Below are 20,807 nucleotides of genomic sequence, written 5' to 3' on the forward strand. Positions count from 1 at the left end.
GGCGCGGCGGCGCGGGCCCGGGACGACGAGGAGCAGCTCCGAGCGGGCAGCCGGCGGCGACCCAGGTACCTCCCGACGCCGGGCCCGCCAGCTGCACGGCCCGAGGCCCACGGCCCACGGCCAACGGCCGCCCCAGCCCGCCGCCTGCGCCCTCCGGGGCCGGGCCGCGCCGCGCCGTGGCTCCCAGAGCACCGGCCTCTGCGCTCAGTGGCCCCGCGGCCCCGAGAGCCCGGTCACAGCCCCCGTGATCCCTGTGCACTGTCCCCGTGACCCGTGCACAACCTCGTGACCCCTGTGCACAGTCCCCGTGACCCCTGTGCACAGTCCCCGTGACCCCTGTGCACAGTCCCCGTGACCCTGGTCACAGCCCCCGTGACCCCTGTGCACAGCCTCGTGACCCCTGTGCACTGTCCCCGTGACCCGTGCACAACCTCGTGACCCCTGTGCACAGTCCCCGTGACCCCTGTGCACAGTCCCCGTGACCCCTGTGCACAACCTCGTGACCCCTGTGCACAGTCCCCGTGACCCTGGTCACAGCCCCCGTGACCCCTGTGCACAGCCTCGTGACCCCTGTGCACAGCCCCCGTGACCCCGGTCACAGCCCCCGTGACCCCTGTGCACAGCCTCGTGACCCCTGTGCACTGTCCCCGTGACCCGTGCACAACCTCGTGACCCCTGTGCACAGTCCCCGTGACCCCTGTGCACAGTCCCCGTGACCCCTGTGCACAACCTCGTGACCCCTGTGCACAGTCCCCGTGACCCTGGTCACAGCCCCCGTGACCCCTGTGCACAGCCTCGTGACCCCTGTGCACAGCCCCCGTGACCCCGGTCACAGCCCCCGTGACCCCTGTGCACAGCCTCGTGACCCCTGTGCACTGTCCCCGTGACCCGTGCACAACCTCGTGACCCCTGGTCACAGTCCCCGTGACCCCTGTGCACAGTTCCGTGACCCTCGTGCACAGCCCCTCCCCCCGTGACCCCTGACGTCCAGCTCCCCCGTGACCCCTGATGTCCAGCCCCGGCTCTGCCCTGCCCAGCCGAGACACCCCAGCCCACATAGTTTTGCCTTTTGGCTCGCTCAGTCATGTATACAGTGGGGTTCGTTTTAGCTTCCATTCCATGTTCGTATAAGGGCGACGCTGAATTAGTGCTTAGGAAGTGCTTAAAACTTTCTCAGTAAACAGTGCTTGCAAAAGAAATGTTAACTGTTACTATTCTTAATGTTGTTTTTATCATTGTCTATCTTCCTGTATTAGAGCGTAAGTTCCAGGAAAGCAGGAACCTTGTCTCTCTTGTTCCCTGGTGTACCTCTGCATATAGAACAGTGCCTGGCACATAGTAGGTGCTGAGTAAGTATCTGCTGAATTGACGAATGAATGAATGATCAATGTGCTGTGAAGTGGAGGAATGAATTAACAGTGGCAGGGAAATAAATACTCCTGGTTTTTGTGTTCCAGCTCCCTTTTTCAGCTGTGAGCAAATTCCCCCCAATCCATTTAGCTCCTGATACAATGCCACTATAAAGCTCTGAAACTGAGTCAGTCCAAAAGCAGTGCCCAGCACCAGTAAATGCCCGTAAACATTTTGAAGTATGTGAGTGAGTGAATGAGTTCTAAGAGAAAAAAAAAATCAGTTTGTTTTTTAAAAAATGATTTACATATTATAGAAATGAGTTGTATTATGCTAATCTGAAATAGAAATTTCAGATGATTTCAGGAAATCTTTAGATGAAAAATTATGTGACAATCAGGTTCCATAAGAATCGTAATTTTTTTTTTTCAACCAGCTCCAGTCCCATCCAAGCACAAATCTAAGCTCCCTCTGTATTTTTTTGTTTGTCACTTTATTCTTACCAGAGCACTGCTCAGTTCTGGTTTCTAGTGGTGCTGGAGAACTGAACCTGGGATCTGGGAGCCTCAGGCAAGAGAGTCTATTTGCACAATCATTTTGCTGTCTCCCTTGCCCATTCCTCCTCTTCCAACTGAATCATTTCCCCCCAGTTCCATTGACCCCCTCTACAAACTTGCCAGTGCACAAAATGACCATTTTGCTTGAAGTGTTTCTTTAACCAGGGGTCACAGTGAAAAGTCACATTTAAGATAAAGCTACATAAATAAAGCAGCATCTGCTTTAAATTTTAGTCTGACAGCAGACAAGATAGCTCACCTGGGCACCTGCCTGCTCTGCCATAATCTGGAACCCAGCCTCCACTGTACTGGGGGAAGCTTTGATGCTATGGTGTCTTTCCTGTTCTTGAACTCCTTTATCTAAACAACAACAAAAAAATGTCAATCTGGAGTAGTGAAGCCTCAGTGATGTCAAAAATAAATTAAAGGTATTTAAAATGAAACAACTAAATTATAGCAAATAAAAGCATATGAAAATTACATGCTATGCAAATTGTTAACAACAAAACTTTTTGTAATGATATTATAAAGAGTTGTTTAGAGTTGCAGAAACAAAGAGCTAAGAACAGCATCTTCCTGTGCATCACATAGGAAAGTCATTGGGAAGATACTTCACTCAGTGACATGTCACTGTAGAGTTTGGGAAAATACAAAGCAAAAATTAAAAGGAAAACTGGCAAGAGAGCAGTGATGGTGGGAATTTCAATGTAAATCTTTCAGATTGACAGATCAAGCAAATTGATCCATTGTGTGCTTGGACGCTTGTGCTTATTGCATTCATATATATATATATAACATATATATATATATATATATATATATATAATATCGTATGTATGTGAAACTTTTCAACTAAAACACAAGAATACAATTTCAATAAACATTGAATATTTACAAATATTAATTCTAAAAGCTCCAAATAAATTTTAGTGAATGCCTATATATTAAGTGATGTTTAGTCTCACCAATTATTTCATGTTACATTCTACGTGTTGTGTTTCGCTTCTTTCCTTCGACTTGATGTGTAAACTGTATAAAACACACAGAACTGGTGTTTCTTCTAATTGTTTCCAGTATGGGATTACGAGGCGTGACACTGGATGTTCTTGTAACTTTCCTTAGACATTGACTTTAGCTTATACTTTACCTTGTATACTGTTTACCATTGTCCTACAAGATTGAAATATAGGTTATTCATCCTCATCTAGTTTGAAGTATTTACTGATGTCCATTTTTGCTAATTTCTGATCAGAAGTTGATTTAGACATGTGTTTTTACTTTTACAAAATCAGGGGTGTTTTAATTATCATTGCTTTGTGGTCAGAGAACGTATTCTCCCTATTTTCAATTATTTGACATTTGTTAAAACTTGTTTTATGATGCCAGTTGTATAGTCTAGTCTGTGAAGTTATTGTAGTACTTATAACAATAGAATGTTGTGTAGTGTGGGAGTAGAAAGTTTAATGTATTTGTCCATTACTAGGTGAGACTTTAGGTTGATCTGCTCAGGTATCCCATATTGTTCTTTTAACATTCTCCAGAGTAACTCTGATGAGGTGACAGGTGAGAGCTGTAGCTTGGTGTTTAAGTTTAGAGCCACTTTTACGAAAAATCTAGAGGGAGCATAAAATTTCTGTGAACTCTGTCAACATTTTACTGGTTTTTATACCTCTAATGATAGGAAGTTTGGATTCCTGCCCAGCTCCAAAATTTAAAAAGAAAAAAACAAAGTGACTTTACCATGCTTTAATTTTTTTTTTTTCCAAAATATATCATCTACATGAAAAGCTCTAGAATTGATGACATAGAAAACAGGAATGCCAGGAAGTAAGGTATTATATTTGAAAGGACGGTAAAGTCAGTAATAAAATCAATAGGTAAAAGTGATCATTTACCTTTTTTCCTATCAGGAGTATTAGGGCTTGGTGCCTCCACAATGCCAATATTCCTGTAGTTCTTTGCATAAAGGAACCTTTAGTGCCTTTGATTCCTTAAAATACAGTATTATGGGGTGAGAGGGGCAGATAGCACACCTTGTAGAGTGGGCTTGTATGTTTTTGTTTTGATAGAGTGGTAAGAAACAAGGAGAGATGCTGCAGCACTGTTCCATAGATACTAAAACTTCTCCCCTGAAAGTGGGGGCTGGAGGCTTGAACTCAGGTCCTTTCACATGGTCACACGTGTGCTCTGCTGACTGCACCACCACCCAGCCCCAAAAGTGGTTGTTTAAATTGTACTAGAAATAACGTTTACTAACAATAATTTAATGAAAGAACTAAATTCTGGATAATACTGTGGTACTTTATTAAGAAACATAAGAGCTGAAGGATGAGAAAACATGCTAGGTAGTGGGTGGGAATGTTCCATACAGGGGTTTTAGCCACTCTTTCTTTTCTCAGAGACCTGCTCAACTCTAGCATATGGTCGGACTGGGGATTGAGCCTGGAGTCTTTGGTGCCTCAGGCATGAAAGAATTTTTGCATAATAATAATATCTCCCCAACACTGCCTCCAGTTTTTCTTTAACATAAGCGCAATTTCAGTTCAATCTTAAAAATAGGATTTTTGGTTGGGAGCCTGGCGGTAGCGCAGCGGGTTAAGCGCACGTGTTGCAGAGCGCAATGACCGGCGTAAAGATCCCGGTTCGAGCCCCAGGCTCCCCACCTGCAGGGGAGTCGCTTCACAGGTGGTGAAGCAGGTCTGCAGGTGTCTGTCTTTCTCTCCCCCTCTGTCTTCCCTTCCTCCCTCCATTTCTCTCTGTCCTATCTAACAATGACGATATCAGTAACAACAATAATAACTACAACAATAAAAAAAAGACAACAAGAGCAACAAAAGGGAAAACAAACAAATAAACAATTTAAAAAATAGGATTTTGGGGAGTTGGGCGGTAGCGCAGCAGGTTAAGCGCAAGGACCTGGATAAGGATCCCGGTTCCAGCCCCCGGCTCCCCACCTGCAGGGGAGTGGCTTCACAGGTGGTGAAGCAGGTCTGCAGGTGTCTATCTTTCTCTCCCCCTCTCTGTCTTCCTCTCCTCTCTTCATTTCTCTCTGTCCTAACAACGACAGCATCAATAACAACAATGATAAATACAACAACAATAAAGAAAACAAGAGCAACAAAAGGGAAAATAAATTAATATAAAAAATAGGATTTTTATGCGACTTGACAAATATATTCTAACACAGATATAGCCACACTGCTAGTCAAATTATTTCAGGAAAGATGAGTAAGACACAGGGATTGCCTTCAATATCAAGCATAAAGACATAGGGATAAAAAATAAATAAAGACATAGGGATTAGTAAAACAGTATAGTGCTGACACAGATAAATACAAATAAAGTAGTGAACTCAAACGGAGTGTTTGTTCTACTGGAACTTGGCATACGACAGTGGAAAATTCCAACTCAGCAGAGAAAACGGTAGACAATTGGATCTCTAACAGGAAAAACCCCTAGAGTGATGCATGTGCTTCTCCCAGGAACAATGACGCATCTTCCTAGATGGGATGGACCAAAAATGAAAACCTCTCCCTCTCTCTGTCTTCCCCTCCTCTCTCCATTTCTCTCTGTCCTATCCAACAACGACAGCAATAACAACAGTGATAAACAACAAGGGAAAAAATGCCTCCGGGAGCAGTGGATTCAGGCACCGAACCCCAGTGATAACCCTGGAGACCAAAAAAATAAAAATAAGTAAACATTTGAAAAAAGAGAGAAAATCTACATGCATCTTCTGGAGACTGAAAAAATAAAAGAGAAGATCTACATGCTTCTTCGTGGGAAGGCCCAATAGGCTGGGAAATAGTTAAGCAGGAAGCATGGGGCTGGGCTCAGAACACTTAGACGTGTACAGCCACCTATAGCGAAAGTTTTGCATTATAGTAATCCTGTTTCCATTTTGGTACATTATAACCAATATTGGATGTGTTAGATAAAATGTGAAGATCTGGTTCAAGCTAAGTCCCCACTGCCCCTTTCTCCCACATTTTTCTTCTTTCTTTTTACTTTACCTGTTTTTATGATGTTTTAGATGGGGTTAGTCTTTGTTCCACTCCTTCTAATTGTTCATATCTGCTTTAATACTCATTAAACTAACCTTCTATTAGGTGGTGTGGGGTGGTGACAATAGTTCAGTTGGTGCTTCAAGATAAAGTGCTAGTGGAAAAAAAGAAATGTTCTTTAGTTACATTTAAAAAAATAAATAAAAGGACGACCTTTGACCTCAAGGAAAAAGAGACTTAAACAGACAGAAGATTAACAGTAGGAAAGACTAATAAATCTGATTCCCTCTCAAAATGCATTTGAGAAGATACCATAGCCAAATTTAAATGGAGCTGGTGGGATATGGTGACATATTAGCAAAAATACAGGTGACTAGAATTAGATCCCTAACTTTTTTTTTAAAAAAGAAGTTGCAGCATATATTTTTCTTTTTTTTATATTTATTTATTCCCTTCTGTTGTCCTTGTTGTTTTATTGTTGTAGTTATTATTATTATTGTCAAGTTGGATAGGACAGAGAGAAATGGAGAGAGGAGGGGAAGACAGAGAGGGGGAGAGAAAGAGAGACACCTGCAGACCTGCTTCACCGCCTGTGGAGCGACTCCCCTGCAGGTGGGAAGCCGGGGGCTCGAACTGGGATCCTTATTCCAGTCCTTGCGCTTTGCGCCACCTGTGCTTAACCCACTGTGCTACAGCCCAACTCCCAATCCCTAACTTTTTTTTAAAAAAGTTTAAAAATTAGTATAATAAGAAAACCTAACAAATAATAAGCCAAGTTAACTAGTTCTTCACAAAATTGAAACCCACCTAACACTAGCACATCAGTGACGAAGCACATTACCTGGCCAGAAATAAGCCATGCAGTGTTAATAAGTGGTGTGGAGGAAAAACAATTAGCCTACCAAGCCAACAGCTAGACACATTATCAAGGACGGCTGGCAGCCTGGGGAGACATTCTCCTGCTCTGCCTACTGTGTGTTCACTAAGAAAATCATTAGGTAAAGCAACATCAGTTATCTAGAAAATACAGAAGGTGGTTTCTACATCACACATAACACTTCAAAATATCTACCTTTGATGAACTCTCATAATCACAAGAACACATAAAAAGTTATCAGTGCATAAGGATCCCGGTTCGAGCCCCCAGCTCCCCACCTGCAGGGGGGTTGCTTCGCAAGTGGCGAAGCAGGTCTGCAGGTGTCTTTCTCTCCCCCTCTTTGTCTTCCCTCCTCTCTCCATTTCTCTCTGTCCTATCCAACAACAGCAGTTATGACAATAATAATAACTACAACAAGGGCAACAAAATGGGAAAAATGGCCTCCAGCAGCAGTGGATTCATACTGCAGGCACTGAGCCCCAGTGATAACCCTGGAGGCAAATATATATATATATCAGTTCAGTGTTTATGACTTTTAACAATACTGCAAATCAGTATCTGCCAATAGAAGATGCATTAATAAAATCTTGTGGCAGACTACATATGAATATATCTTCAAACTTGCTGAGTTTAAGGGCTGCAAATATTAGCATCTTTTATAAAATGTGTGTAAGATTAATCACACAAGACATTTTTTGTTTGTCGCCTCTGGGTTTCATGAACACTGCCTGCCTCCACCCCCTCCTGCAAAGAGAGGGAAAGAACCACAGCAGCAAAGCTTCCTTCAGCTGTAGGGCCAGGCTCTGACCTGGGCAAAACAACTGGGTTATGTGACACTCATATACACAAAGACATCTACAACTACGACACACTAACTTCAGGATAGTTGTTGCTCATGGGACTGAGGGGGAGTGGGATTTGGAATTTTGATCCAAAAGGGACTTCTGCTTCATCTAAAATATTTGTCTTTTGTGCTTAAAGGTACATAAATATGATTAAGACCCTTCAGTATGTCTGTTTTACAACTTGTATTCAACAAACATCATACTAGAGATTATAGTCAGTTCAGTTAAGCAAGAAGAAAAGAAAGAACATTCCAATGTGAGAGAAGGAAACAAAAGGCATAATTTGGCACAGAGAAAAAGGAACCACTAAAATCCCACTAGAATAAACAAGTTCGGCAAGTTTCGGGATAGAAGTTCAGTATATAAAAATGAATTGTTTCCTCAACACCAGCAATGGACAGTTTGAAAATGAAATTTTGGAAACAATTCTATTTGCAGTAGCATCAAATGACTGAAATGTTTTGGAATAATGAATAGAAGAGCAAAACTGACAGAAACTTCAAAGTACTTTTACATTAAAGAGCACAATAATTCCTACCACCAGAGTTCTGTATCCTGTCCCCTCCATTGCCGGTGGAAATTCTATGGAATTGTACCCCTCTTATCCCACAATCTTGTCAATCATTATTAAATCACTAATAAAAAAGAGTTCAGGGGGCTGGGCAGTAGTTCACCTAGTGCAAAGTGCAAGGACCCCAGTTTGAGCCCCTGGCTCCCCACCTGCAGGGGGAGGGGGTCACTTCACAAACAGTGAAGCAGGTCTGCAGATGTCTTTCTCTCTCCCTCTGTCTCTCCTCCTCTCAGTTTCTCTCTGTTCTATCCAACAACAGGAGCAACAACAATGGTGGGGGGGAGATGGCCACTAGGAGCGGTGGGTTCATAGTGCAGGCACCATGCCCTAGAGATAACCCTGGAGGCAAAAAAAAAAAAAAAAAAAAAAACTTAGTAAGTAGAAAGATTCCATGCTCGTGGGTCAGAAGGCTTCCTATTGTTAGGGTCTGATCTATAGATTCAGTGCAACCTCTATTATAGTTTCTGCTAACTTTTTTTTTCCTCCTTAGAAATTAAAATGTAACTATGAAATCGCTATAGAAACAACCCTAGAGTAACTAAAACAATCTTGAAAAGGAACAAAAAATTTGGGGAGTCGGGCGGCAGCGCAGCAGGTTAAGCGCAGGTGGCGCAAAGCCCAATGACCTGCGTGAGGATCCCATTTCAAGGCCCCAGCTCCCCACCTGCAGGGGAGTCACTTCACAGGTGGTGAAGCAGGTCTGCAGGTGTCTGTCTCTCCCCCTCTCTGTCTTCCCCTCCTCTCTCCATTTCTCTCTGTCCTATCCAACAACAATGACATCAATAACAGCATCAATAATAACTACAACAATAAACAAGAAGGGCAACAAAAAGGAATAAATAAATGAATATTTAAAAAAGAACAAAAAATTTGGAGGACTCAACATTTTCCTGTTTCAGACTTTATAAAAACAGTAATAAGAATCCAGTGTGCAGGGAGTCGGGCTGTAGCGCAGTGGGTTAAGCGCATGTGCCGCAAAGCGCAAGGACCGGCATAAGGATCCTGGTTCGAGCCCCCGGATCCCCACCTGCAGGGGAGTCACTTCACAGACAGTGAAGCAGGTCTGCAGGTGTCTTTCTTTCCCCCTCTCTGTCTTCCCCTCCTCTTTCCATTTCTCTGTCCTATCTAACAACAACAACATCCGTTACAACAACAATAACTACAACAATAAAACAGCAAGGGCAACAAAAGGGAATAAATAAATATTTTTTTAAAAAGCAGTGCACAAAGCATAAAGACCGGTGTAAGGATCCCAGTTTGAACCCCCAGCTCCCCACCTGTAGGGGGGTCGCTTGCAAGCAGTGAAGCAGGTCTGCAGGTGTCTGTCTTTCTCTCCTCTCCGTCTTCCCCTCCTCTATGGATTTCTCTCTGTCCTATCCAACAACTATAACAACAATACCAAGGACAACAAAATGGAAAAAGTAGCCTCCAGGACCAGTGGATTCATAGTGCAGGCACTGAGCCCCAGCGATAACCCTGTAGGAAAAAAAAGAATCCAGTGCAAGGGTAAGTATGTCTCTCAATTAGGTAGCACTGAGAGGTCCAGTTAAGTTCTTTTTTTTTTATTTCTTTATTGGGGGACTAATGTTTTACAGTCAACAGTAAATACAATAGTTTGTACATGCATAACATTTCCTAGTTTTCCACATTCCAATTAAATTCTTATATTGCTGTCGGTTAAACAATGACTTTAAAACAATTCAGTGATGAAAAAGTAGTCTTTTAAACCAAGTTTCTGTACTGTCTATTCATATATAAAAAGAATGAATTTGAACCTCTGCCTTATACCATGCACAAAAATTAGGTCAAAATTGAATTTAGACCTAGGAAGTCCTTAAAATAAAATAGAGCAGCATATCTTTGTGACCTTGAGCTACACAGTGGATTTTTTAGATATAATTGCAAACAAAAACAAAAGGAAACTGATAAGTCCAACTTCAAAAATTAAAAACGTGGGAGTCGGGCGGTAGTGCAGGGAGTCAAGTGAATGTGGCGCAAGGACCCACATAAGGCCCCCGGCTCCCCACCTGCAGGGGCGTCGCTTCACAGGCGGTGAAGCAGGACTGCAGGTGTCTGTCTTTCTCTCCCCCTCTCTATGTCTTCCCCTCCTCTCACCATTTCTCCCTCTCCTATCCAACAACGACATCAATAATAAGTACAACAAAAAGACAAGGGCAACAAAAGGGAATAAATAAATATTTTAAAAAATTAAAAATGTGTGCACTTCAAAAGGTATATTCAGGAAAATAAAGAACCCACACAGAGTGGGTGGAAATATGCTCAACATGGCACTTGTAACTAAGATAAGAAAAAGAACTCCTGCAACTCAATAAGCAATATCTTAGAAAAGTGACCGGGGGTCGGGCGGGAGCGCAGCAGGTTAAGCGCAGGTGGCGCAAAGCGCAAGGACCGGCATAAGGATCCTGGTTTGAGCCCCCGGATCCCCACCTGCAGGGGAGTCGCTTCACAGGCGGTGAAGCAGGTCTGCAGGTGTCTCTCTCTCTCTCTCTCTCTGTGTCTTCCCCTTCTGTCTCCATTTCTCTCTGTCCTATCCAACAACGATGACATCAGTAACGACAATATGATAAAACAGCAAGGGAAACAAGGGAATAAATATTTTAAAAAATTAAAAAAGAAAAGTGACCAATGGGCTTTAACAGAAGTTTCTTCAGTGACTTGGGAGATGGAACAGTGGATAATGTGTTAGGGTCTCAAGCATGAGTTCCATGTCTGGCGGTACACGTGCCTGGTGGTACTCATTCTCATTCTCATTAGTAAAGAAGTTTCTTCAGAAGATATTTGTGAATGGCCAATAAGCATATGAAAAGTGCTCAGTCGGGAGTCGGGCGGTAGTGCAGGGGGTTAAGGGCACATTGCGCAAAGCACAAGGACCAGAGTAACTCTGGTTCGGTAAGCCAAAGGCGGTGAAGCAAGTCTGCAGATGTCTGTCTTTCTGTCCCCTCTGTCTTCCCCTCCTCTCTCCATTTCTCTCTGTCCTGTCCAACAATGATGACATCAGTAACAACAACAATAACTACAACAATAAAACAACAAGGGCAACAAAAGTGTAAATAAATAAAAAGAAAAAGTGCTCAGTCACCACCATTAGTCTTTAAGGAAATGCAAATCAAACCAGGATGAGGGAGAAGAGAGACACACTACCCTGCCATGGCACCTTGCAGTTGGTGCCGGAGCTCAGATCTGAGGTGTGTATGGCAAGGCATGCATCCTACCCAGTGAGCTCTCTCTCTAATCCTTAAGTGCTGTTAAAAGGAGGGGACAGCTGTAGTGCCTCCAAGAGAGTGCAAATGTTACCATGTTTAAGGACCCAGGTTCAGCCCCTAGTCTCCACCTGTAGGAAGAACCTGGGCAAGCAATGGAGCAGGGCTGTAGGAGTCTGTCTGTCTCCTCTTACCCCCTGCCCCTCCCCCCCCCCAGCCTCTTTCTTTCTGACAGCAATGGAAATGTTCTAATGCTAGATTGTGGTGATGGCTGCTCAGCCCTGTAAGTATACCAGAAAAAAATGGACTAGTACACTCAAATTGGGTCAAGCTTGTCATGTACATTAGAATTCAATAGAAGCTGTTTTTAAAAACCACTTGCTGCAGAATGACAGAATAGTCAGATGTGTCAGTTCTGGCTAGTTGGAATAAGGCTTTTGTTAATGTGTTTTTAATGCTTTTCAAAAACGGAAATTTGAAAGACGTAAGTAGCAGGGTCCCAGTTTCCAATGAGACGGAGACATCGATGCAGAGTTGCCAGCGCCTCCGATGCCACCGCCACACTGTGCAGCTCAGCAGTTAGTGCCTGCGCCCTGAACACAGAGCAGCAGCAGGCATTCGATGTGAAAGACGGAGACCAAACGTCCTGGAGAGACTCAGAGGAAATGTATTCAAGAGAGTGAGCAGATGAAACCTCTAGAGTGTAAACAGAAGACCTGCAATCATGATGAGTGTGGAACTCTATAGTAAAAGGAACATTAGGGAAACAAAATTTCTGGAGATTAAAAAATATCTGCTAGAAGGATCAGAAAATAAAATGACAAAAGAACAGAAAGATGGAAAACAGAAGAACATTAGAGGATCAGCCCACGAGGATTACTATCCAGTTGGTGGTATTTCAATAGAGAACTCGCGATATGGCGGGAATATTGAAATGAGAAGAACTTGACAGCAATAAAGTGCATGTTTCTACAGCCGAACATTCAGTGTCAGAGTTGGCAAAGTCTCAAAGAAATACCTAAACACTGCCCGGAGAATAAAGGAGGGGGGGGGAACACATCGATTCAGGCTTTCTAGGCTAGAACATCATCCTGAGAATCCTTAGAAATGTGAGGGCAGGACATTTTTAGGCTACAAACTCCAGTAGATGGTGGATGTAGCGGTCCACTCAGTGACCCTCATGAGTCCCCTTTCTGTTTGGGGAAGTGACCACATCATGACTCTGTCAAGGAAAAAGCCAGAACCCAATTGTCCAACAAAGAGAGGGCATGTGACCTGGGTTCTTCACCAAACACTTGCACTCGGTCCCGTGGAGGACTTGCTCCAAGTCTACAGCCTGCAACCTTCCTCTGAGCAGCAGAGCAAACTGCTCCTCTCAACGTAGTGGAAGACCAAACTCCAGCACTGCGCACCAAGGATCTTAAATCCTGTGGCTGGGGAAATAGCTTGACGGGTAGAACTTGAGACTTGCATGCCTGAGGTTCCTGGTTTGGTCCTCAGTGCTGCATGCCCTGGAGTGGTGCTTTGGCTGGTCTCTCATTTGTGTCGTAAAATAAAGTACAAATCTTCAAAAACTAAATGTTACAATGCAATCATCCCATCTGTAGATATCTAACAGAAATCATCTTATTCCACCAGTATTTTACTATATATTATGTATTTTAGGCACTAAAATATAAAAATCTATAAGGGATTAGTGACAGTTGTGGAAAAGTGAAAGCTGACTACCCAGTAACATAAGAAAATTGAGTTACTTCTCTATAGATAGGATTCAGGGTCATAAGTTATTCTCAATGCTTATCTCACAAGAGCACATTGCTTGTGACACACAAGTGACCGTGCCATCCGAGGCAGGGGCAGGGGCAGGGGCTGGAGTCCCAGGCTGCCTCTAGTGAACCGAATGTGAACCAGCCATGAGGAAGGCTCCCTGCTGCTCTGCAGCTGCTGAGCGGCGGCTTAGTGGGCCCGTGAACAAGGGGCTAGACTCCAGCCTCACCTCCAGCTATTTATTGTTACTTTGAGAGGTTTCCTTAAAACTTGTATTTATGTATATTTGAGAGACAAAGAACCAGAGCCCTGCTCAGCTCTGGCAGGTGATGGTGCTGTGAATTGGACCTGGGAGCTCTGGGGCTTGATGTCTGCAAACTGCTGGAACACAAAAAGCTGTCTTCCCGGCCTCCACCTTCTCCAGCTAAAGATACACAAGTACACAGGAGAGCCTGAGGGGATATTCCTGCCAGACATGGCGGCAGGAGTTTAGATCACAGTTCCCATTTCATTTACTTTCACTAGAGCCCTGCTCAGCTCTGGTTTATGATGGTGCAAGGGATTAAGTCTGGGGCCTCAGAGCCTCGGGCATGAGAATCTGTTTGCATAACCACTGTGCTACTTCTCCAGCCCCAAATCCATTCTGATTTCAGTGGTCAGAGACAGAAATCAAGAGGGAAGGGGGAGAGGGAGAGGGAGAGAGAGCTGCAGCACTGCTTCACCACTCATGAAACTTTCCCCTTGCAGGTGGGGACAAGGGGCTTTTGAACCCAGATCTTGTGCACTGTGATGTGTGCACTCAACTGGGCGTGCCACCAGGCATCCCTGATCAGAAACCCATTCTTAAACCAATGCAACAATACAGGCATTTTTGGCCCAGGAGACAACTTCATGATTATGCAAAAGGACTTTCATGCCTGAGGCTACAAAGTCACAGATTCAATCCCTAGCACCAAAAACAAACAACAAAAATAAAACCACCAGAAACTTATTTTTAGTAGACCCAGGAGGTGGCTCAGTGGCTAGTGTTGGGCTTTTAATTTATAAGCATGGGGTCCCAACTCCCCTTGGGTGTACTACAGTGCTCCTCTGCTCTAGTTCTGTTCCCTCGCTCCTCATTCATTAACAAACAGATAAAAATAAATAAATAAAAGGAGAGGAGAGGCAGGCTTCCAGGGAAAACACCTCCCACCCTTCACTCCCAAGTGCTTGAGGCCCTGGCTGCCTGCCTGCAGCTGTGGAGCCACGTGGTCTCAAGCACACAAAGGCAGAGTCATCTGATGGGCGCTCGGTATCTGAGGACCAAGACTTCTCCACCGGGACTGCCTTTAATACAGCGGCTCTTCAGTGAACGAGAGGGTGGACACAGTCTTTAGAAATGTACAAAGGAGTTATAAAGTAGCTGCTCAGCTCTAAGCCAGTATCACTTTATGTTCAGTAAGGGCTGACAGTTTGTGAGAGTCTTGGTTAGCATTTATTGTTTCATAGGGAAAGACCGTTAGCATGGTGTTTACGTTCCTGATACTTAGGTCTCCTTCAAAACTGTGCCACTGTTCTGCGGTTTTACTTATTTATTTATTATTGGGTAGGACAGAGAGAAATTGAGAGGGGAGGAGGAGAGAGAGGGAGAGAGCCTGAGAGACACCCGCAGCCCTGCTTCACCGCTCGTGAAGCTTTCCTCCGCATCCTTGGGCGTGCATGTGCACTCAGCCAGGTGCGGCACCACCCCTGCCCCCCCCCCCACCCCATTCTGTTGTTTCTTTAGAGCAAGTTCCCAGACTGAACTAGGAGGGTAAGGAGACAGACTGGTGGGGACCAGAAGGAGGCACATGTACTGAATGAGTCGGCCCTCAGGGCCTGAGGGGCAGAGACTGAGGAGAGAGCCGGGATGGGAAGACTAGCATGTAGCTCTGAAGAAAGCCAGAACAGTCCAGAGGGGCCCTTCAAGGGAGGGAGGGAACCCGAGACAGATCTGCATTTGTGTTGAGGGCTTAGTGGGGCTGGAGAGAAGCAGAGCCAGAGCCAGAGCCCCAGGGAGAGGACCTGGTCCTGCTGGAAGAAGGTGGTGGGGACTCACAGGAAGCGGTCCCAGAGGCTGGGCCAGGGGGGAGTGAGATGGGAGTTGGTTTTGCTAGCTGACAACCTCAAGTCAGGATACAGAACTCTGGTGGTGGGAACTGTGTGGAACTGTACCCCTCTTATCTTATGGTCTTGTCGATCTTTTTTGTTTTATAAACTAAAGAGAGAGAGAGACTGGTGAGACAGAGAGGTCATGATTAATTGTCCTGCAATAAAAGAGAACTGTGACAAGGAGCTTAAATGAAGAGACTAGAGCCTGGATGGTGGGAGAGCAGGAAGGAAGAATGGTGTGACCCTGGGGGCGAGTCTGCCAGTGCGTGGAGGCACACTGCCCACTGCCAGATTCCTGGGGAAAACGCCGGGACAGGCAGCATAGGGGCAGACCCGCACAGGAGCAGCTGGAGAGACTGACAAGTCCAGCTTCTAGACTGGCTGGTTGTGAGGGCCGAATGCAGACCACAGGGGAAGCCAAGAAGACAACCCAGAGAGAGGGAGCTGGCGGGGGCCTGCAGGGGGCCAGGCCAGATGCACCACTGGGGAGAAAGGAGCCAGGGAGACTTGGAAGAAAGCATGTGGGGAAGGGGGACAGTTGGGAATGTCACAACATAAAGAGGAAAATGACAAGGAATGAGCAGGACAGCTCAGTGAGGCTAGCCAGGCTTCAAGGACCAGTCTCCACCGCCCATGGCCTTCAACTTGGCCCTCTCGAGTCCTCCCCGCCCAGCTCCCCTCAGCTAGCCCTGCCCCATTCTTCTCCACACTGTGGCCTCCCTCCCCTCTGTCCTGTGTTGGTTTAATGTCCTTCCCTGTAGTCACAACTGTCACCCCTGCCTCCCCCCTCCCCACCCCGTGCCTCACCATCTGTCCTCAGACACCTGGAGGGAACCTCGTTGCTTGCCTTCCTCCAGACCTGGAAGCACCCCTTCTGGGGGCCTACCCTTGTGGGGGCCCTGTGCTCTTCCCACCTCCTGAGCCAGAGTCACCCCACTAGTCTGGGCTGGGGTGCCCTGCCCCCATTAGCTCCCAGACAGTGAGAGCCCAGGGGCTCTCTGTGGAAACTCCCCTGGCTTCTTCCCCTCAGGGTAAAGTGAGCTTCACACCTGCCCACATGCATCCCCAGGGGTTGGCCTGGGCTGCCAGGCATGTGTCAGTGGACTGCCACTCCTTCCCCTCCTTTCTTTCTTTCTTTCTTTTTTTTTTTTTTTACCAGAACACTGTTCAGTTCTGGCTTATGGTGGTGCAGAGGGATTGAACCTGGGACATTGGAGTCTCAGGCATGAGAGTCTGTTTGCATAACCATTATGCTGTCTACCCTCCGCCCCTTCCCCTCCTTTTCATCAGGACTATTTCTAGACGTGGAATCTTGGGCACCGAGGGGTCTGCTGCAGATCCCTGACCCCGGGCCAGGTCTGGAGGGAAAAGGTGACAGTGAGCTGGCCTTGTATTCTGCTTTAGGATCGGACCCCTGTGGGGACAGTTCCCAGCTATGCTACCCCGTGGCCCCAGCCAGGCCACACTTCCTCCTGTTTGGGCAGCGTTCCCAGAGACATCTCTGTCTCTGTGTGGCCTCAGACCCCACAGAATCTGGGTCTGTGCCTGGACTCGGGAAAATTCCGTGAGTTTTCCCCAAGTGAATGGCTTGAAAACCCCTGTTCATTTTGTAGGGTGACTCCAGCAGTCTCAGCCTCAAGGATGTTTCCTCAGGTCTCGTGTCCCCACTGAGGACGGGCGGAGCTGGGCCATCAGCCCTGTGGGGAGTCCAGCATGAACCCCAAACACCTGCTACCTGCTGCTTTCTGTGCCAGGGCAGCCTTGCAGCCACAGGGCTCCTGTGTGCAGGGGGCTCCTTGTTTGTAGTTTAGTGTTTTCTAGCATCTCCTTCATATATATATATATATATATTTCTTTTTTTGCCTCCAGGTTTATCACCGGGGCTCTGTGCCAGCACTAGGAATCCACGGCTCAGCTCTGGCTCATGGTGGTGCAGGGGATTGAACCTGGGACCTTGGAGCCTTATGAGAGTCTCTTTGCATTACCATTATGCTATCTGCCCCCACCCTATTTTTTTTTTTTTTTAACTGGAGCACTGCTCAGCTCTGGTTTATGGTGGTTCAGGGAACTGAACCTGAGACTTTGGAGCCTCAGGCAAGAGACTCTCTTAGCATAACCATTATGATATCCACCCTGCCTTTTTTTTTTTTTTAATTAAGACAGAAATTGAGAGAGGAGGGGAATATAGAGAGGGAGACACCTGCAGACCTGCTTCACAGCTCGTGAGTTCCCTTCCCCCAGGTGAGGACCAGGGGGCTCAAACCCGGATCCTTGCACTTCATACTACGTGGCTTAACCCGGCGGGCCACTGCCAGCACCGCCATCTATATTTTCTTGTCAGACATCTCAGAGAGGCCAGGCGGTGGCTGAGAGGGTGAAGTGTGAGACTTGGTTGGGTGAGGCCAAGACCAACCCCAACCCCGCGCACGACCCCAGCGAGAGCTCGCTCTCTCTCTCAAAGTAGATCATCAATCTTTAGCAAAAGCTCCGAGAAAAAGTCGCAGGCAAAGGGCCGGATTTTGAAATGACATTGAAAACAGCGGGAAGGTGGCGCCCTGCCGGAACTGCTGGTGGCAGGGTGTGTCTTCCGGGTGGGGCCGCGGCCTGTGCAGGCTGAGCCCCACCAGGCTGCAGTCGGAGGTCCTCCCTGCTGGGACCCGCTGCTTGCCCGCGGCCCCACTCAGAGGCCCCGAGAGGAACGTGGGCTTGGAACCCGAGCTGCGGGAGGTGAGCGCTGACGGCTGCGGAGCTGCGGGGTGGGTGCGGCGCGTGGGTTCGAGGCTGCGGGCGGAGGGCTCGCGCTGCCGCGGGAGGGACGGCGGGGTTGTACAGTGCGTGGGGGCGCATGCTCTGTTTATGCTGTGGCTTCTCTTGCTTTTCTCTGAAGAATGCTACTAGGGGTTATTTTGTTGCTGCTTTTACATTGAGACATTTTATCGTTCCAGATAATCGCTTAATTTTTTAAAAATAAATTTTGTTTTGCCAGACTACTGCTCAGCTCTGCCTTATGGTGGTGTGAGGGATTGAACCTGGGACTTTGGAGCCTCAGGCATGAGAGTGTTTGCAGAACCCTTATGCTGTCTACCCTCTGCTCGAAAATGATTTACATTTTTTTTTTTTTGCCTCCAGGGTTATTGTGGGGGCTCTGTGCCTGCACTACGAATCCACTGCTCCTGGAGGCCATTTTTCCCTTTTGTTACCTTGGGTTGTTTTTATCTTTGTTGTGGTTATTATTATCATTGTTACTGATGTCATTGTTGTTGGATAGGACAGAGAGAAATGGAGAGAGGAGGGGAAGACAGAGAGAGGGGGAGAGAAAGACAGACACCTGCAGACCTGCTTCACCGCCTGTGAAGCGACTCCCCTGCAGGTGGGGAGCCGGGGGCTCGAATCGGGATCCTTACGCCGGTCCTTGGGCTTTGCGCCACGTGCGCTTAACCCGCTGCGCTACTGTCCGACCCCCAGTGATTCACAATTTTTAAACTAGTGATTCAGTAGTGGTCTGCAGGGTTCGAGCTCAGGCTACAGCTCCACAGCCCGCACCGAAGGCCCGCGCCCCGATGGTCACCAGCCTTGTCGCGGGTCCTGGAGACAGTGCGGTCGCTTCCCAGTGAACAGCTTTCAAACTGCCGGCCCGGTGTTGAATGTCAGCAGCTGCGTTGCCGGTTTTGCTCTTCCCACACGTCGCCCTGGGTGCCGGGAGCCCCGACCCGCGGCGTGTGTCCCTGTGGACGCGCCCGGCCCGGCCCGCAGAGCGCCGGGGTCCCGCGGGCCTCCGCTCCAACGCGTGTTCTCTCTCGTAGGCTCCGCGGGGCGGCGGGGACCAGCCGGAGGCCGAGCGGTGTGAGGACCATGGCGGCCGCCAGGCCCAAGGGCGGCGGCCCCCAGAACGCGAGCTGCAGCATCCTGACCTTCCACCCGACGGCCGCCGAGTTCGCCGACTTCGAGCGCTACGTGGCGCTCATGGAGGCGCAGGGTGCGCACCGCGCGGGGCTGGCCAAGGTGGTGCCGCCCGCCGGCTGGCGCGCGCGGCGCAGCTACGACGGCCTGGAGGACACGCGCATCCCCGCGCCGCTGCAGCAGCTCGTGTCGGGCCGCGCGGGCGTGTTCACGCAGTTCCACCGGCGGCGGCGCGCGCTCAGCCTACGCGAGTACCGGCGCCTGGCGCGCAGCCCCGCACACCGGCCGCCGCCGCACGCGGGCGCCGACGAGCTGGAGCGGCAGTACTGGCGCACGCGCGGCTTCGGGGCCCCGCTGTACGGCGCCGACGTGAGCGGCTCGCTGTTCGACGGCGCGTGCGCGCACTGGAACCTGGCGCGGCTGGGCACCGTGCAGGACCTGCTGCGGCGCGAGTGCGGCACGGTCATCGAGGGCGTCAACACGCCCTACCTGTACTTCGGCATGTGGAAGACGGCGTTCGCCTGGCACACGGAGGACATGGACCTGTACAGCATCAACTACCTGCACTTCGGCGCGCCCAAGACGTGGTACGCCGTGCCGCCCGAGCACGGGCCGCGGCTGGAGCGCCTGGCGCGGGAGCTGTTCCCGGGCAGCGCGCGCGGCTGCGGCGCCTTCCTGCGGCACAAGGTGGCGCTGCTGTCGCCGGGCGTGCTGCGGGCCAGCGGCATCCCGTGCGGGCGCGCCACGCAGGAGGCGGGCGAGTTCATGGTCACCTTCCCGGCCGCCTACCACTCGGGCTTCAACCACGGCTTCAACTGCGCCGAGGCCATCAACTTCGCCACGCCGCGCTGGGTGGACTTCGGCAAGGCGGCGGCGCAGTGCAGCTGCGGGGAGGCGCGCGTGGCCTTCCCCATGGACGTGTTCGTGCGCGCGCTGCAGCCCGAGCGCTACGACCAGTGGCGGCGGGAGCGGGCGGCGGGAGCGACGCGGAGGCGCGGGAGGCCCCGGGGGACGCGCACCGGACCCCGCCCCGCTCCGGGCCCCGCGCCCAGCCCCCAGCGGCCCGCGCCCTCCGCGCCGCCGGGAGCCGGGGACCGGCCGGGGGTGGGGGCGGGGGCGGGCCGGGGCCGCGGGCGGGGCCGGGGGCCCGGGCGGCGGCCCCGGGAAGACAGGGCCCAGGATGCGGGGCCCCGGACCCGCCGGCGCCTGTCCTCGGGCGGGGCGCGCGCAGCTCAGGACCCCGGGGACCCGGCCCCGTCCGCAGGGCCCGCGCGGTGTTCGAGGTGCTGCACCGCCCCTGCTGTATGAAGCCGGCCGGCCGGCTGGGGCTGCCGCGGGATCTGCCGGGCGCGGGCGCCGGTGTGCGGACACTACTAGCTCCGGGGTGGGCCGGACCGGGAGCTGCGGGCCTGGCGGGGGTGCCCAGCCTGACCAGCCGGGTCAGCGAGGGCTAGGAAGTAATTCCTGATCGTTCTGAGGGACGGAAGGGTTGGCATTCATCACCAGTATTTGTTCACAAATCTATTAAAAGCATTAAATCTGACTTTCCAGTTTGTTGATCCACTCAGTGAGGCGGGAGGTTTTT

General features: G+C 49.0%; 1 protein-coding gene across 1 annotated transcript; it reads left to right on the forward strand.

The window, feature by feature from the left end:
• The first annotated feature begins 13 nt into the window (after positions 1-13).
• KDM4D (lysine demethylase 4D) lies at positions 14-20,765 on the forward strand. Its single transcript, XM_060179677.1, has 3 exons — positions 14-65; positions 1,257-1,349; positions 19,126-20,765. Exon 3 carries the CDS (start codon positions 19,175-19,177, stop codon positions 20,528-20,530), a length of 1,356 nt encoding a protein of 451 aa, XP_060035660.1. The 5' UTR covers positions 14-65; positions 1,257-1,349; positions 19,126-19,174; the 3' UTR covers positions 20,531-20,765.
• Positions 20,766-20,807: the final 42 nt, after the last annotated feature.

Source organism: Erinaceus europaeus, chromosome 20 (assembly GCF_950295315.1).
Source record: "Erinaceus europaeus chromosome 20, mEriEur2.1, whole genome shotgun sequence".
Taxonomy (NCBI): domain Eukaryota; kingdom Metazoa; phylum Chordata; class Mammalia; order Eulipotyphla; family Erinaceidae; genus Erinaceus; species Erinaceus europaeus.

Bases quoted from the DNA above. Each gene is read 5' to 3' on its own strand.
- KDM4D (XM_060179677.1), top strand. From the start codon at position 19,175: ATGGCGGCCGCCAGGCCCAAGGGCGGCGGCCCCCAGAACGCGAGCTGC.